Below are 19440 nucleotides of genomic sequence, written 5' to 3' on the forward strand. Positions count from 1 at the left end.
CGATGGGATTGGCCTGAAGCCAAGGCTGACCCCTTCCCCTTTCCTGACCCAGAGAAAAACCCTGAGCCCACGTGTGGGCTCTCTCTTTTTATCCCCATCTCTCGCTCTGACCACATGGAAGCCTAAGAATAAAGCAGAATACCAACCCTGGGAGATTAGAGCCTCTAATGTCTTTCTGTTCTACATGAAACAGCATCCCAGGCCAGTTCTGCAAGGTATTTGGGGACCAGGCCCGAGGGTGCTGTTTCAGTTGGCGCCCAACGTGGGGCTTTTTAAATTAAAACCCACGTGAGAGGCTGTGACCCTTAGAAGGGTTAGGAAGCCGACGGGAAGTCAGCTACCCTGCGGGCGAAACTTGCTTTCTAGCAGGTCTAGCTTAAGGGGACGAAACCGGTAAACCTTCCAACCCAAGGGAGGTCGGTTTTCCGGAACAGTTACAAAGTACAGTTCTTCAGCTCCTCGGTACTTCGCACAGAGTGGTAAGTATAAATTTTCCTCCGTGGGGAGGGGGTTTTGAGGTGCTTTCTCTGTAAAATCGAGGTGCGGGGGGCTGGGCTGCACAGCGTCCTCCCTGGGGGTTTGGAGCTGTGAACAGCCGGAGACACTGGTGGGGGTAGCAAGGCCGCCTTGAAACAGTTTCTGCCGTGTGTACAGTATCACGCCAGACAGCTGATTTCAAAGAGAGGCGCGCTTTTGCTGCAGCCTGTGATTCTCTGTGGGGGAGGTGCCAGTTAGCCGGCAACTAGCAGTCTTCTCTTACTGTGTTTTAACTGTGCTTTGTAGTGAGATATTAGAGTAAATTGCTGTGACAAATATGGGTACACAGCAATCTACTTTGCAACAGAGCGTGGCTTCACAAATTAGAGAACTTTTAAAAATTGCAAATGTGATTATTACTAACAGAGAACTACATAGGTTTGCTAGGTGGCTGTCTGTAGAGAGATCTGATCTTAATTTGGCAGATATGAATTCGGTTTTCTTTTGGAATGAAATTGGAGATTTATTAACTTTAAAAGTCGAACATGGAGATAAAAAAGCCTTAATGTTCATCCCAATATTTTTGCAAATTAGAAAACTGTTACTTCAAACAGGAAATAACAGGCAGCCACAGCAAACTGCTTCAGAGTCAACCAGTTCTTGTATCTGTCCCTCTGCATGTGTTATTCCCTCTTCACCTCAGAAATCTGACTCCTCTGTCTCTCTAACTCATGCTGACAGCCACGTGTCTTTTACTACTGAGGCTGAAAGCAGACCCCAAAATGGCTCCAGCCACATGGCATTAAACTCTTCTTCTTCCCATAATACTCCTTCTCCCTTGATAACACCCTCAGACCTCTCTCCAAACTCATCCTCGCCTCTGGGTATTCAGGACTGTTCTCCCTCTACCGGAGCTTTGCCATCCCCTCCCCCAAGCTATCAGGCTAGCACAGATGGGGGTGGGGGTGGGTGTGGAAAAACTGGTTCTGCAGGTTTTACACAACCTCCTTCTGAGATAAAGGCCTCGGCACCGCCCATCGCTCAGGACACTGTCCCGGTGGAGGCACATTATCAACAGATAACACAGCCCAGAATACAGCCCATCCCATCTGTGGCTCCTGTCATTTATATGGGTAAGAGAAATGGCAGGAGAACATATCAGCCACTACCATACCAAGATAAAAAGGAAATTTGTAAGATTCAAAGAGAATTTGGCAGACACAGTGAAATGTTTAAAGGATTTTTAAGAGCAACATTTAGTTCTCATGAGATGGTACCTAATGATATTAAGGATTTATTCAGATGTTTACTTTCAGCTTCGGAATTTGATTTATGGGAAAGTATTTGGAAAAGATCTTTAAGAGTACTTTTGCAGGAACTACAACAAAGCCCAGAAAGTGCAAAAGATGAGGATGATAATGATATTACACAGGAACACCTAACAGGAGAAGGAGAGTACCAAAGCCCTGATAAACAGGCACGCTTATTAACTAAATTTGTTTTGGATAAGATCTCTCTAGCAGCAGAAAAAGCTTTCCATCAGTTACCTACTGCTGAAGTTACAAGTAGTTATGTTAATATTAAACAGTTTCCTTCAGAAAGTTTCTTGCAGTTTCTGGATCGCCTCCGTGCACAGGTGGAGAGACAAGTCTCGGACCCAAAGGTGCAGGCAGAGCTATTGAAGGAGATGGCTCAGAAAAACGCTAATGAATCATGTCGCAGAGTCATACTTAGTCTTCCCCTCGACCCACCACCTAGCTTAGCACAGATGATAGAAGCCTGCACCAGAAAAGCAGAACTGTTCAGTGCACCAGAGAGGAATCCAGGACCAGCACACTCACGATCTGCAGCAGCTATGACACCAGGACCAAGGAAGCAACCGGTACCACCACAGCAGCTGCAGCACATCACCTGCTTCCAGTGCAAGAAAACTGGACACTATGCAAGGGATTGCCCACACAGCCAGAAACAGAAGAAAACCAACAAACAAAAAAACTAGGTGTACAGCGCGTACCCGCCATAAATACCATAACGCGCAAAGATATAAATACTGCGGGTTCCACACGGGAAAAAACCTCTCTCTTTAAAACTTAGGGGGAGGACGGGACAAATGGTGTGGGGGTTAATGATAGCATTGATGTTAAATATTCAATTGGCAAGGGTTGGACGCCTTTTGGTCGTCTCAATCTTAAGACCACTAAAGGTGTTTGTTTTATGTCAACAGAGTGGACAGCAATTACAGTGGATCTGTCTAGCACTTCACTGGACCTGACGCTGTTGCATTTGGAACTGCGCTGTGAGTATTTAGTTATGGGGGACACAGCACACACACCCTTGGAGATGGAATTACTTCCATTATCCAAGAAGGAAAATGTCTCAGGTTTCGTTCTCTTAGCACGCTGCTCACAACCACCTTATTACCTGAATGAGGGGCAAATCCTCGCCCAGGCCATCCCTGTTCCAAAGGAAATCACAGCAGAAGGAAAATCACCTGAAGTCTATTGGGCAGAGGTGGTGGGTGAGGAAAAACCCTCTGTGGCATGCAATCTGACCCATGGTTCAGACCATCTCCATGTGGAGGGGGTGCTGGACACAGGGGCAGATGTGACGATCATACCCGAAAGGATGTGGCCGTCACAATGGGAATTGCAACCCGTGGCAGGCAAAATCCAAGGTATAGGGGGAATCAAATTGGCAAAAATATCAAAAAGCATCGTGCAAATTGAGGGGCCGGATGGAAAAATAGCTAGTGTCCGTCCGTTTGTTACAGACTATAAGTGCCCCCTGTGGGGAAGAGATACCATGTCTCAGTGGGGAATGAAAATGGTAATTCCCAAAAGTTCTCAGGATTTTTAAAGGCGGCCACTGAGGAGCGCCCTGCCCACAAATTGACATGGTTAGATGATTCTCCAATCTGGACAGCTCAGTGGTCGATGAGTAAAGAAAAACTTAAGGCGCTGGAGGAGCTTGTAGCAGAACAATTGGCAAAAGGACACATAGAAGAAACTACAAGTCCTTGGAATTCCCCGGTATTTGTAATTAAGAAACCAGGGAAAGACAAATGGAGATTGTTACATGATCTCCGGGAAATAAACAAAATTATAGGAGACATGGGATCACTTCAACCAGGGATGCCCTCTCCAACGATGCTCCCTCAAAATTGGAAATTGGCAGTTTTAGATATTAAGGACTGTTTCTTTCAAATCCCTTTACACCCAGCAGATGCTCCACGGTTTGCCTTCTCTGTTCCCACTATCAACAGAGAAGCCCCAATGAAACGCTACCACTGGAAAGTGCTCCCTCAAGGGATGAAGTGTAGTCCTTTTATATGCCAGTGGTATGTGGCCTCATTGCTGTCTCCAGTGCGTGCTCAGAGAAAGGAAGCTATCATCCTACATTATGTAGATGACTTGCTTGTGTGTGCCCCCGATGACTCTATACTCCAACACACGCTTGACCTAGTGGTTAAGGTTTTAACCTCTGCTGGATTTCAATTGCAGGAGGATAAAGTCCAAAGGATGCCACCTTGGAAGTACCTGGGCCTGGAAATCACTGCAAGGACCATTGTTCCTCAGAAATTGGACATTAATTGTAACCCAAAAACTTTAGCAGATTCCTTGTGTGGGTCTTTAAATTGGGTTAGGCCCTGGCTAGGCCTCACTAATGTGGACCTAGAGCCCCTTTTCAATTTATTGAAGGGGGAGAGAGAGCTGATTTCTCCCAGGGAACTGACCCCAGAGGCAAAAGCTGCAATCGAAAAGGTACAGAAAGCTCTGGCAGAGAGGCAGGCTCATCGCTACAAGCCTGAACTGCCTTTCAAATTCATAATTCTGGGAAAACTACCACACTTACACGGTTTGATATTCCAATGGATCGAGGGGCAGAGAGATTCGCTCTTAATCATAGAGTGGGTCTTCCTCTCCCACCAAAGATCCAAAACCATCACTAAGCCACAAGAACTCATAGCTCAGCTGATTCGTAAGGCAAGGATGAGACTGTATGAGCTGGCAGGTTGTGACTTCACATGTATTCACCTTCCAGTCAAACTCTCTGAGGAGGGAAGGAACTCTCCTGAGAGGCTGACAAAGGAGATGTTCGAGCACTTGCTCCAGAGCAATGCCAGTCTCCAGTTGTCTCTGGACAGCTACAGTGGACAAATATCAGTCCATGCCCCGTCTCACAAGCTGTTCAATGAGGAATTCCACCTCATTCCTCGTGAGAAAAGGAGTCGGAGACCACTCAAAGCTCTCACAGTGTTCCCGGATGCATCTGGGGCTTCCCACAAGTCGGTGATGACTTGGAGAAATCCTCAGACTAAGCATTGGGAAGCTGATGTTGAGTTTGTGGAGGGTTCGCCTCAGGTGGCTGAACTGGCTGCAGTGGTAAGAGCTTTTGAGAAGTTCTCAGAGCCAATCAACTTGGTAACAGACTCAGCTTACGTAGCGGGAGTAGTGTCCAGGGTGGAGCAGGCAGTGCTCAAAGAGGTTGACAATGAGCAGCTTTTCAGGTTGCTGTCAAAACTAATCTATCTGATTTCTCATAGAGAACATCCGTTCTATGTGATGCATGTGAGGTCACACACCGATTTGCCAGGTGAGATCGCAGAAGGGAATCGTCAGGCAGACTCCCTTGCCACCCCAGCAGAACAAGCACGCCTCCCAGACATCTTCCAACAGGCAAAGCTGAGCCACCAGCAATACTATCAGAATGTGCCAGGTCTGATCCGACAGTTCAAGCTAACACGGAGTCAGGCTCGAGCCATTGTGGCCACCTGTCCCAGCTGCCAGCTCCAGGCCATGCCATCGCTAGGTGCAGGGGTTAACCCCCGAGGCCTTGGCAGCTGTGAGGTGTGGCAGACAGACATCACACACATTCCCACTTTTGGTCGCCTCAAATATGTTCATGTAAGCATTGACACATATTCAGGTGCGGTTTATGCCTCTGCCCATGCAGGAGAAAGAGCTGTGCATGCCAAACAACACCTAGTGCAAGCTTTTTCAGTATTGGGGATCCCTAAGGAAATCAAAACAGATAATGGCCCAGCGTATGCGTCCAAGGAGTTCCTGGAATTTGTCCAGCAGTGGGGAGTGGAACATAAGACAGGCATCCCCCACTCCCCCACCACAGGCCAAGCTGTGATTGAGCGTGCACATCAGATGCTCAAGCATGTTCTGGCTAGACAGAGCAATTCAACTGTGTGGATGTCTCCACAGCAGAAGCTGTGCAAAGCCCTGTTCACTATCAATTTCTTGAACTGTTCATTTGAAAACATGAATCCTCCTGTGGTTCGTCATTTTAACAGTGGCAAACAGTTCAAGCTGTCTGAGCATCCACCAATTTTGATTAGGGATCCAGAAACATGGGAAACCAAAGGTCCCTATGAGCTTGTTACCTGGGGACGTGGTTATGCGTGTGTATCCACGCCCTCAGGCCCTCGATGGATTCCCCAGAAATGGGTGAAGCCTTATGTCCCTAAACAGCCAGCTCCAGCTGAAGAGGAAGAGAAGCAAGTCGCAGTTGCTTCGAAAAGAAGACGCCGCCGGAGAGGAGAGAGAACTGACACAGAAGATGACCTTCCGGCAGACTCAGAGACTTTTAACACGTTTTAAAATGTTTGTTTTCCTTTTAACAACCTAATACCCTTCTCTCTTCTTTTAAACAAAAAAAGGGTGAGATGTTGTAACCCAATACCCTAATGCTTTAGGAATGATATGTCCCTTTAACCCTGTAACCCCTACAAGACCAATGGACTGACCCCTGCGATGGGATTGGCCTGAAGCCAAGGCTGACCCCTCCCCTTTCCTGACCCAGAGAAAAACCCTGAGCCCACGTGTGGGCTCTCTCTTTTTATCCCCATCTCTCGCTCTGACCACATGGAAGCCTAAGAATAAAGCAGAATACCAACCCTGGGAGATTAGAGCCTCTAATGTCTTTCTGTTCTACATGAAACAGCATCCCAGGCCAGCTCTGCAAGGTATTTGGGGACCAGGCCCGAGGGTGCTGTTTCAGATGACGAACACTGGAGAATTCCAGGGGCTCTTTGTTGCTTTGACGTGGCCTTTCTGCAATTTTTTTTCTGCTAGTTTTTTGAGAGCACTCCATTTTTCCTTTTCCAGGGGCCATGGTCCACCCAGACAGGATTGTCTGTCTTCCACGTTAGTTTCAGGGTGGTGGGTGCCTCAGTGACCCCCATTAAATAATCTACTTCTATTCTGGCTCCCCAGAGAGACAGGACATCTCTTCCCCATACTGTGATTGGTTTCTGTACAACAAAGGGATGGATGATTGTCATCTTTTCTTTTGGTCCTATGATGATGATTGAGTTTTCAATCTGCAGACACGCTGTGGATCCTTCAATTCCTGAGAGAGATCTCCGGGCCGAAAGATATATGAAATACAGCAATTTCACGATTATAAGCTGCACCATTTTGACTAAAATTTTGGTCCAAACCCAGAAGTGCGGCTTATAATCAGGTGCAACTTACAGTAATTTCACGTCTATAAGGCGTACCCTTTTGACTAAAATTTTCCCCTGAACCTGGAAGTGCACCTTATAGTCCAGTGTACCTTATATGATGTACAAAGTTGCGACATTTGCCACCCCGGAAGTGTGAACTGTGAGCTGTGGGGGAAACCGGCAGTGCTGCTGCAGCAACCGGGTGGAGGCGGGCCCGGGGACCCGCGGCGCCGCCCCTCCCAGATCTGGGCGGGCCCGAGGGCCCATGGTTGCCAGGTTGAGGAGGGGCCTCGGCCAGTAACCGCTCGGGGGGAGCTGGGGGCGGAGCCTTGCTGCAAAAAAAAGGTGCGCCCTATAGTCCGGTGAGCCTTATATGATCTACAAAGTTGCAGATTTTGCCGACTCCTGGAGGGTGCGCCTTATAGTCCGGTGTGCCTTATGGTCATGAAATTACTGTATATATGGACAAAGAACGAAAAGTTGCTGTTTTAGTTTGGAGGACAGGTGTCTGCTGAGAAAGGCAGGAACTTCTCTTTGAAATGGAGAATGTAAACCCCCTCCCTCCAAATTATTATAATTTTGAAATCAAGCAGCTCTCAGGCAAAGATATGGGAATTAGGAATAACAGTTCTTTACTAGGGAAATTAAAATAGAAATACAGTACTACAAAGAAACAAACTCCAAGCCCTGCCAAAGTCAGAGTACAACCTGACACCTTGTCAGGCAGGGTGTTGGTAGCAGTTTGATTAAATGATGGTTGCAGTCCTCTTGTAGTGACAGATGTGATTCAGTTTAAGTAGTGGTTCTGTAGAAGGGTGCAGTTTCCCTCTGGAGGTCCAGTGGTGATGTGGAGAAATCCGGTTTTCCTCTGGAGTCCAGTGGAGAAAGGGACTCCCTTAGTGTCCCAAAACCTTTTTTTTTTATCTTGGTAAGAAATGTTGGACTCCTCCCCCTGGCTGAATAACTTCCAATGGGATTAAGTAATTTTATCAGTCACACAGTGGGACTCAATGGGCCATTAGCAGAAAATGACTGGCTGGAGGAAGGATGGGTTGTGAAAAGATAAAGAACAATGCCCCACCTGGTTTCAATGGATGACCCATTAGCAGAATATCTCCCACGGAGATAAGGATCACTGCCCCCACCCTCAACAGATGGTGATAGAATAGATACCTTTTATCACATCCTGTATTGTAACCCAAGACAGGTGCGGCATATATATGGACAAAGAACGAAAAGTTGCTGACACCTGGAAGTGTGGCTTATAATCAGGTGTGGCTTATAATTGTGAAATTACTGTAACTGTCATGTCTGCACCAGTGTCCAACATGCCTGTGATTGTTTTGTTGTGAAGTGTCAAGTCTCAGGTTATTTGTGGTTGATCTCGGCCCATTTGTTTGACCCAGAAGACATGCATTTCCACATCTTCACTACCAGATGATGCCTGCTGATTCATGATTAGCATGACTTGAGGTCCAATTGCATTGGTTGGCAGAGCAATGGCCTTGACTATTGGAGTATTTTCTGGAATGATCAATGGAGTCCACAAGGCCTGATATAACACTGTTAATTCCTCATTATGATTGGCTGAGATGACTGTTGGATAGACGATGAGCCCTAAAATACTATTTCTGTCTTTGCCTATAATTAAAAATTCTTCTTTTCCATGACGTTCCAATGACTCCTTTGGAAATAACTGCATTTATCTCATTCATGAAGTATGTTAATTTGGAAGCTGCCAATTCGCGTTGTTCCCCGGGGATAACAGGTCTGGGTCATTGGGGAAATGGTAGATTGTCCTGCATAAGGCATCTGATTGGGTTTCCTTACATATTGTATGTTTTGATGGTCCACTGGATGCTGTCCTGTCACGGCACTCTTCTTGGAGTTTCCCAGCAAGTGTAAATGTTTTCCATCCACATCTGTCTTTGAATGACACTGACTTGCAAAGGACCTTCCATTTCTGCATCTTGGGCATCGAGTTGGTGCTTTTGCATTCTCTGCTGATTCTGGGCAATATGTTTTTATGTGTCTGAATTTTCCACATTTAAAGCATGGCCCTTTGGAAAGTTCTTTTACCATTACTTCTGAGGAGGTGTTGTGCTGAGGAGTTATATGAAGAGCTGCAAGGGTTTTCTCTAACCTTTTATCTGCAGCTTCTAGAAGTTTTCAGAATTGTTCTCCCAAGGCATTTGCTTGAATTGTTGCCATATGTTGAGGAGTATCTATCTTGCTGCATGCTTCTATCATTTGAGGCAGGGTTGACTGTGGATCAGGCAAGGTACTAATTATACGTTTACATTCATCATTGGCATTTGCAAAAGTCAAGTTTCGAAGCAGATGAGGATGTGCATTTTCTTCACTGCATTGCCTTTCTACTGTTTGAGGCAACTGATCTATAAAAGAAGTGAATGATTCAGATACACCTTGTTTCACCTCTGTGTAAATTCCTTCTGGAACTCCAGTAGGTTGGATGTGTATGACGGTCTTTTGAGCTGCTTTGATATCTTTGAGCATGTCTAGAGGCAGGGCTGCTGCTTGATCTACTGGTTTATCATTGGCAGGATCTCCTGTCAATTGATCCAATGTGAGGTTTCTATGTGGACCTCTAGCATAAGACTATTAATTTTGTGAGAACTCTCTTCCATTTGACTTCCCACAATATGAACTGTGCATCTGTTAAAATTGTCATGGTAATATGTCTGAAATCAAAAGGCACCAAGTCGTAATTACTGAAGGTGCCTTTTAATAGTTGAAATATTGAGAGCCTAAAATACTCTCTTTCAATGCTTGTCTCAAGTCTTTAATTACGTCGTGTGTCGGGGGGCCCATTTAGGATGTACATGTCTTCTTCCATAACTGATTGGCATGGGCCTTAGCTGTGGTGATGCCATGTTGAAATCTCCTTCTTTTAATGCCTACCTTCTGATCTCATCCCAGTCTGTGAGCATGTCTCCTGAAGGTTCTTTTGTTTTCTTTTTTGGAATGGCCCCTGTTCCCGAAGGAAGTGGGACTACTTCTCTACTTGTATTCTGTGAATTGTCTTTATTCTGTGTGTTTGGGTCCTGGAAAGATGCTCCTTCTTCCAGATTCAAAGCTGTATTCATGCTTTCATTCACTCCCCCTTCTGTGAAGTAACTTGGGATTTGCATTTGCTGTTTTAAATTACAGTAATTTCACGATTATAAGCCGCACCATTTTGACTAAAATTTTACTCCCAACCCGGAAATGCGGCTTACATTCAGGAGCAGCCAATATATGAAAAAATTTCGGAAATTTCCCAACCCGGAAGTGCGAGCCAGGGTGCCGAGCCGAGCACCTGCCAGTAAAACCTGGGATTTCGCGATTGTTACAAATTGGTTACTCTGTTGTGCGGCAGGTGGAGGAGGGCTCCCTGCTGCCAGCAGTGTGGGGAGGGAAGGCAGGGGGCTCCCTTCCGCTGACCCCGCGGCCCGGGGGGGAGGTCTGGGGTTCCGTGCCAACAGCCTTGCAGCGGCAGGGGGAGGCAGGGGGCTCCATGCCTCCCTCCCGCTGCCACTGCAGGTGAAGGCGGGCTCCGTGCCTCCCCCTCCTGCCCTGGGTGAAGACGGGCTCCGTCCCTGCCTCCCGCCGCCACCGCAGGTGCGAGCGGTCTCCCACCAGCATCGCTGGGCAGCGTCGGGCCGGGGTTAGCGATCCTGAGATTCCGTTACTAATTCGATACTTTGTTGCACGCAGGTCCTCCCTGCGAACGAAAATGCGGCTTATAATCCAGTGCGGCTTATAATCCAGTGAGGCTTATACATGGACAAAGACCTAAACGTTGCTGACACCTGAACGTGCGGCTTATAATCAGGTGCGGGTTGTAATCGTGAAATTACTGTATAGGTATTTGAGGGTGCAGTAATAGAAACGGCCAAAGGTGGCTCTGCAGTAGGAGGTTTAACATCTTGTTGCTCACAAAATGACGTCGGCAGAAGTACGTATGCATTGTTTACAGAAGTGTACAGGGCGCTGACATTTTGTTGTGTGGAAGTTGTGTGCATGGTGCCACCATTTTGTTGTATGGACTGAGTCCACATGGCATCGCCATTTTGTGACCTGTACAAATCCTGTGCAGTGTCCCGGAGTTGGAATAAAAGATCTCTGAGAAATTCCTTGGGGTTACGTTATGGTATGCAACTGTCTCGCCAAATGGAGGGTTGATCAACGCTTCTGAGATGTCTGAAGGGTGCCAGGAATTGGCAAAAATCTGTGCTGTGCCTGATTGTTCTGTCTGGTATTGGGAGAAAGCTTGCAAAAAGGCTGGCAAAGGGTTAAATGTTTGTGCAGTTGTTTTAGGTATTAGGAAACTGCTGTGCATATTTTCTGAATCTGGGTTTGTACGTTCTGGTTAGTGTGATAATTGACAAAAGATTCATGTTAATCATAAAAGTGTTGGGGTTTGTATAAACCAGAATACTAAGGTCTGAAGTGAAGCATGGACATTAGATAGAGGAAAGTATACGATTAAATCATTCTGGTTTAAATTCCCCCGTTACGAATATTATGTTTTCTAAATAAGTTGTATCTACTACCAGTTTGCAAAATCAGACTTCCTGCCTTTGTTTGATCAATACTACCTATCTACAAAGACCAGACTTCCCGATTTTTACCGGTTTTTATCTACCAAGACCAGATGGTTATCTATGAGACTGACTATCGCCCAGAGACTTTATGGATGTTTATTCGACCACCACTGCTTACCTGGGAAAATAATGACAGTAAAAAACCAAAAATTATTGATTACAACGAGAGACCATACTATAAGAAGAGGTTGCAAACCAAGGTTCGATGAAGCATGGAGTGGGCGGTGACTCCTCACGTTCCCCAGTGCTGCTTGCTCCGTCTATATAAAATAAAGCAATCTAAATTTTGCTATCGAGACTCTTTGTTTCTCATTTATAACATTCAGAATCTGAGCTCTCTCCTTCTCCCTTGCTTGTCTCGGGGGAGCTGCGCTCCCCCTCTGGGTCTATCTGCTTGGCTCTCCCCTGCCGCACTATGTCGGCTGGTTGAAGGCAAAGCCGTGCTCGTTATATTTAAAATCTGAATCGGAACTGCTCCGAGCACTCCCTCCGCTCCGCGCGGCAGCAGTGGCAGTCTTGGCCCCTCCGCTGGGGTCTTGCCCGCTTCCTCCTGTCTGGGTAGCAGTGGCCTCCCCCCCACTGCTCTGAGTGCCTCCGCTCTGAGTGTGGCTGCTGGCGGGGCTGCCTGCGCCGCTTCGCTTGTGGACGGAGGCGGCTGCACCGATCTCAGCTCCCCAGTTTGCATCGGGGTTGGTTTTCGCTCCTCGCTTTTCGTTCTCTGCTCTTCAAGCTGCGTCCCTTGCTCTGTGGGCGGTGGCAGCGATGTATGTGCTGCCAGATCTCCCCCACCCGCCCCCCTCGGTGGCGGCCCTAGGACCGCAATACCTGCTCCCTGCAATGGCGGGGACGTTTGAACTGTTGACTGCTGCGCAGCTTGTGCAGAGTGGGGCTCGGCCTTCCCCGATTCAGGGCTGTTTCCCAGGGGTCCCAGGGATTTCTGAGGTCCCTTCTCTGTCAGGAATTGCTCTGCAGGATCCGAAAGCACACTGTCCCTTGGTTGACGTTTTTTCTGTGATTTTTTAGGTTTTGCTCCGACTCTCTCTGCATCGGGAGCGGGGAGAGACATTTTCTGCACTCCACCCACTCCCATAGTTTCCCCTGTGGCTTGCATTTTGGGGATTTCAGTCATGGGAATCATCTCTTTGCTTCCTGCTTGCAATTTGCATGTGCGTGCTATAACTTCATATACCACTCTGCAAGCAGAAAGGAGCCTTGAAGCTGCTGGACTTCTGAGTGTTGCTGTGTTATACAATCTGAGATTTAAAGCATCCCAGAGAAATGGATTAAACAGATTTTTTGAGTACTCAATCGGAAATTGTTCCTGGGCCCATTTTAAAAGATCCTTTAATTGGTCTCTGGGGACAGTGATAGGATGGTCTTTTCCCATTAGTTCTATTTCATCCAGAACATCCTTTTCAGATCTGGACATTACGTTGCCCATCTTATAGATTCCCCGGATGACAGCAAGTTACTCCTACCTGAATGGCAGTCAGCTTCTTCCTCTGATCCCTCTTTTTCCATGAATGACCAGCACCATGGGTTTCTGGTTCACCTTTCACCAGCGTCTACATATTCACCTTGTTCCTTTTGACCCCAGAGTCTTTTCCAGCTTCCAGCAGCTTACGCTATCTTTTTTTCCTTCAGAGAGGTCCTGACTGAGACTTAACAGGTGTCTCTTCTTCACACGGGGCACCACTTGTAACAGTGGTGGGTGTTTTTGCACCACTTAATTAGTGGTTTGTCTCAGTCTCTTTTGCCTTCAATCACAGTCAGGATTAAAAAATACACGAAGGAAACAGATTTTCTCATGTTTGGGATTGGTTGTTTACTAATATCAAAAAGTACAGAGCGTTTAGTAGCACTTCTAGCCACCTGCTAGAAGTGAGCAAAATGGAGACACATCTAGCTGCTACAAGCTCTCTTAAAGCTAAACAGTCCAATAGAGAATTAACACCTGTATTATTTATCCTTTTAACCCAACTAACTTCCCATGACCCTCAGTGTGACACTGTCCAACCAGAAATTACTACCTGAAACTCATGAAGAAGAAGGAAGATGAACAGGAGGCTGTGATCCAGTGGGAGACCCAGTGGAGAGAGGGGGCCTGTGCTTCCAGGATAGAGCAGCCTGTGTGGGGGGGAGGGGGGGGAACAAGGTCTGACAGTTCAATATCTAGCATTTATTCACCATTTTTTCCTGTGCCGTGTTGGTACTCTTTGTCAATAAACAGTTGGGGTTTTTTCACTTTCACTTTCATTTCACGTACTAGTGTTAATTTCTCATTGGCAGAAAGGGATTGTTGGAACCCTCTTTTAGAGGAAACACTCATTCCAGAGCGGTTTCTCCTAAACTTGTCTCTAAACTGAGACATTCCCAGACTCAGATCAACTTGCTCAATATAGAGTCATCTGTTTGTTGGGTGAGGTCTTTCCTCCGACCGCGAAGACTTTCTAAGGATAAAGATTTGGTGCTTTATTTCTGGTTCTGATTCCTCTGCTGGCTGTGAGGGTCCTGCCTCCCCATCGTCATTCACTGGGCGAATGGATTTGGTCTCTGCCCAGTGGTGACTGCTATTGGCTTAGGCTGCTGTTGTGGTTTAACTGCAGTGTACAGTAATTTCACGATTACAAGCCGCACTGAATATAAACCGCATCTCTGGGTGTTGGCAAGCATTTCGTTCTTTGTCCATACACAAGCCGTACCCAATTATAAGCCGCTCTGTAGTTCGCAGCGAGGACCCGTGTGCAACAAAGTTGCCAAATAGTAACAGAATCGCGGGATGGTGGGGTTTACTGGTTCGACTCGGGTCATGAGGGCTCGGGGCTGCCGACAGGGCCAGGTGACTCAGCTTGGCGCTGCTGCTCGGGACCGGCCGCCACCGCCGCTGGGCTCACTCGCCCCGGCCCGGCGCTGCGCCGCGGTGGCAGGGGGGCACGGAGCCCGCCGGCACCTGCGGCGGTGGTGGGAGGCGAGGATGGAGCCCGCTGGCACCCACGGCGGCAGCAGGTGGGGACGGGAGCCCCGCGCCTCCCCCCAAACCGTGGGGCCAGCAGGAGGGAGCCCCCATCTCCCCCCCGGGCCACGAGGTCAGCAGGAGGGAGCCCCCTGCCTCCCCGCGGGCCGCGGGGCCAGCAGGAGGGAGCCCCCGCCTCCCCCCCAGGCTGCGGGACCAGCAGGAGGGAGCCCCCCGCCTCTCCCGGGCTGCGCTGCCTGAAGGAGGGAGTCCCCTCCTTCCCCCCCCCACATTGCCTGCACGGAGCCTGGCTCCACCCGCCGCACAACAGAGTAACCAATATGTAACAATTGAAAATGCCAGGTTTTACTGGCAGGTTGCTCGACTCGGCACCTCAGTTTGCACTTCCAGGGTTGGAAATGTCAGAAAATTATTCACATATTAGCCGCTCCTGAGTGTAAGTCGCATTTCCGGTGTGGGAGCAAAATTTTAGTCAAAACGGTGCAGCTTGTAATCGTGAAATTACTGTACTGAAAAACCCGGAGCGGTAGCAGAGAAGCAGCGGGGCTGGGCAGTGGCAGCCTGGCTCTTGAACACGGCCGGGAGAGGCTCCCTCAGAGGCGAGGAGGGGCTCGGGGTCCCGGGGTTTCACCTGAGGCATCCAAATAGATTGTGAGGGTCCTTTCTAGTGAGGTAGGGTGTTAATAAGGTCCCAGTGCAATGGTCACTCCCGCGAGCAGAGCTTCACTCACAGTAGGAGGACAGCAGGAGATGGAGCCTCACAGTGGTGGTGAATTCTCCCCACAGCGACCACAGCCTGTCCTACTCTGATGCCGACCACGAGAGAGAGCAAGAGAGAGAGGACCCGATCCCAGCCCTCAACACCTGGCCAAAATCTCTCAGTATGTTTGCCCTTCCAAAGAGAAAACCCTCAGGTAAAGAGTCGCCAACTGCACCCTTCCCCCTCCTCCTCCTAGCCGCATCTTTTGTTCTTTTAAGTATCAGTAGTTATTGTTTCTTAGCAACAGATGGGACAAAATTCTATGAGAGAAAGAAACAAAAGGAAAAATCCTAAGCCCCCAACAGGGACCCAGCAGTTGAGCTGGTTTGCGCACAGGAGGATAGAGGTTCACTGTCTCTGACCAGAGGTTATGTCACACACCCAAACCCTCTCTTTCTCCCTCCTGGGTTGGGGGAGAGTCTGTGCAAACCTGTCAATAGATAAGCCTGGGACTATGACCTCTACTCCTAAGTTGTTGGGCTTGGGTGTCCTGTGAATACTGTCCTAGCCTTAGCCATTACTTCCCATACCTGAGATTCTTTCAACCGTAGTGTCACTTTTTCTTATCTCGAATAGCATTAAGTAGTTTAATTCCATTCAGGGTTTCAGTCAGGAGGCCCATTCCATTCGGGGTGGGCTTTGGTGGTGCAGCTTTGTCATAATGGGAAAAAATCTTTATGACACAGTTTAAGTAATGAATTATAATATTTTGATCTCTGACAGATGAGAGGGAGCATAGCCGGAACAATTGACCCTAACTGACCAAAGGGATATTCCATACAATAGAATTTCATGCTCAGTATATAAACTGGGGGAGGTAGGCGGGATGAGTTGATCGCTGCTTGGGGGTTAGTTGGGCATCAGTGGGTGTTGAGTAACTGTATTGTGCATCACTTGTTTTTCTTGAGTCTTATTCCTTTCTCACACTCTCATTTTAATTGCAATTATTATCATTAGTAGCAATATTAAAATATTTTGTTTCAATTATTAAACTGCTCCTATTTTGACCCATGGGTTTTACCTTTTTCTGATTCTCTTCTCCATCCCACCAGGGTGGTGGCAGGGGTGGAGGGGGGGGTGGGTGGGATATGAACAAACAACTGTGGTACTTCGTATGAGGCTGGGGTTTAACCACAACAGCATGTAAGAAAGGTTCTTCCCGAACTGTTGTGCTCACAATGTATGCTATTTTCTGGGAAGTTTTAAGGACAATCTCTTTCACATGGGTTTTACAATGCACCTATTAACCAGTGTTTTATTAAAAGGGCTGTGAATTATTTAACAAATGTGACTGAAACTCTTAGTAGCACCAGGCACATGAGAAAGCATGCCTGCATTTCACTTCCAATACATATATTGGGTTTTATGGCTAGTCTTTCTTGTTCATGTTGGTTGATCATAACTGTAGTAACAATACATTTTTTTGTTAAATATAACCCATATGTGTCCTTAGAAGATTTTATTGTGACATACTCTAAGTGAACTGGACAGTTCCCCATCACACATTTAGAATATGTTGAAGAAACTAATGGGATGCAAGTATTGTTTAAATGCATGGTAAAACTTTAGTTGGTTTTAGTGGAACCAGCATATAAATTGAATAGTGTCACTATCACACAAGGAAAAGCAACGACAGCAACATGGGGCTTCTTCCAGAGAAGAGGCAATTTATTGAACTGTCTTGGGTTACAATACAGGATGTGATAAAAGGTATCTATTCTATCACCATCTGTTGAGGGTGGGGGCAGTGATCCTTATCTCTGTGGGAGATATTCTGCTAATGAGTCATCCACTGAAACCAGGTGGGGCATTGTTCTTTATCTTTTCACAACTCATCCTTCCTCCAGGCAGTTATTTTCTGCTAATGGCCCATTGAGTCCCACTGTGTGACTGATAAAAAATTACTTCATCCCATTGGGAGATGCTCCAGCCAGGGGGAAGAGCCCAACATTTCTTACCAAGATAAAACACAGGTTTTGGGACACTAAGGTAGCCCTTTCTCCACTGGACTCCAGAGGGAAGCTGGATTTTCTCCACATCACCGCTGGACCTCCAGAAGGAAACTGCACCTTCTACAAGACCACTGCTTCAACTGAATCACATCTGTCACTATAAAAGGACTACAGCCACCATTTAATCGGACTGCTACCAACTCCCTGCCTGATGGGGTGTCAGGTTGTACTCTGACTTTGTCAGGGCTTGGGGTTTGTTTCTTTGTAGTATTGTATTTCTATTTTAATTTCTCTAGTAAAGAACTGTTATTCCAAATTCCCATATCTTTGCCTGAGAGCCGTTTGATTTCAAAATTATAATAATTTGGAGGGAGGGGGTTTACATTCTCCATTTCAAAGAGAGGTTCCTGCCTTTCTTAGCAGACACCTGTCCTCCAAACTAGGACATGAACGAAACCTGGACATTTTATAGCATGAAGCGCAAAGCTCAGGCAGAACAGAAAGTTATTGGACAGAATAGGAAAACAACCTCTGTCACGTACTTACGGTACACTTGTGTGAAACACAACAGGTGTCTAATCTGTGTTTTTTCCTGCTCTATCGCCTGATAGAACTATCTGCCTGGGAACTCAGCTGGAAGTCTGCAGCCCAAAGCTGTGTATCCAAAACAGCCTGGGAAGGATTTTAGCTATCTAAGAGAAACTGAAGCTGTGTACTTTTCACAGCCTGAGAAAATCCTGGCTGGAAATTTCCCAGACCACTAACAGTGTCCACAGAATAGAGGTCATTTTTTATTTGCATTAGCAGAAACTGTATTCTGGAAGACGCACTTTCAGCTTGTACATAACAAAAACAAGAGAAGAAAAATTATTCTAAGAGTAGCTCTTCTTCTGTAGTTAGCGTATGACCCTGTCACTATTGGTAATGTTTGTGCATGCATAAATGTAAAAACAGATTCTTTAAATACAAAAGCTTAAAAAAAATGGCTTCTTGTTTTGTTGCATGTTTTCCAGTGAGTATTGCATATGCAACAGGGGGAATGCAACTGTGGAACTTACAATGGATCTTGAGAGGCATTGCTTTAGGGAACAAAGAAATACACTTGTGAGACAAAAGACAACCTCACTAGTTCTTCTATCCTGATCTTACTAGGCCATGTGGATGCTTTAAAGGACTTTTTTTTAGATTTTCTGTCTATTCAATGACTACTTGCAATTGCAAACAGATGCCCCTCCCCTTTTGCTCCTTTTAAAGAATGTATGCCAATATATGCTTTATAATTTTAGCTGTGATTGAATTAGAAATTGTACTTTAGTTGCAAGTTTGTCTCAGTGTATACAGATACTTGTCTATAATACTGGCATTTTCAATTATTAAGAAAACTGTAAAAAAAAAATCAAAACCACAGCACCCCCTTTTTTACCACTATTGCTCTTTTTTCAGGCAATAATAAATAGCACTATCACCCCCAACATGACATTTACAAAAACATCCCAGAAGTTTGGCCAATGGGAAGACAGCAGAGCAAATACAGTCTATGGTTTGGGATTTTCATCTGAACATCACCTTTCAAAAGTAAGTATGACCAATGACAACTATTTGAGCAATCAAACAACTTAAGAATCAAATACTTTTGTTGGTTGTAACTAGACTCGGTTCACTACTGTTGTTGTTTGAAAATAGTTTACAATAAATGTTCTGTATCCATTCTCATAATGTAAAAAGACAAGACAAAATTGTTATAACACTGTTGCCTATTAATTTTAACTGAATGAGGAGAGTATGGAGAGCGAAGTTATCAGAGTTTATGCTGTTAATTCTTTCTAGGTATTCACTTGTTAGGTTTTGTTAATTTTCTCTTCCCTAAAGTTGTTATTTCATTACAGTTTTTCATTATAGAATTTAAAGGAGTAGACTATGTAGTGTTTCTTCTGTGTTTAGATCTCCTAGAAAAAAATTGTTGATAGTTTTCCAATGCATTTTTGTATTTTAAGCCACATTCACTTTCAGTTTTGCTGTGTAGTGCATCAAATTACAGATATTACAAGGTGCAAGCTTAAAGTAAAGCTAGTGGGAGAAATATTCATTGTAAAAGAAAACTACATTTGCTTGTTAGAATACAAAAGTTGACAGTTTTACTAAAAAAACTCAGTTCCCTATGAGTTTTTTTTCTGGTCTGCTTGTACAGGAGGGAAGTCCACCTTAATCCAAGG

At 46.1% G+C, this 19440-nt stretch overlaps 1 protein-coding gene across 1 annotated transcript in view; it reads left to right on the plus strand.

The window, feature by feature from the left end:
* LOC117005054 (homer protein homolog 1-like) overlaps positions 1-19440 on the plus strand; it is a 58849-nt gene that overhangs the window by 25907 nt on the left and 13502 nt on the right. The window contains exon 4 of the mRNA XM_033076283.1: positions 18671-18802. Coding sequence (XP_032932174.1) covers positions 18671-18802 — 132 coding nt within the window. The remainder of the gene's footprint in view (positions 1-18670; positions 18803-19440) is intronic.

The sequence above is a fragment of the Catharus ustulatus genome, chromosome W (genome assembly GCF_009819885.2).
Source record: "Catharus ustulatus isolate bCatUst1 chromosome W, bCatUst1.pri.v2, whole genome shotgun sequence".
Lineage (NCBI taxonomy): Eukaryota > Metazoa > Chordata > Aves > Passeriformes > Turdidae > Catharus > Catharus ustulatus.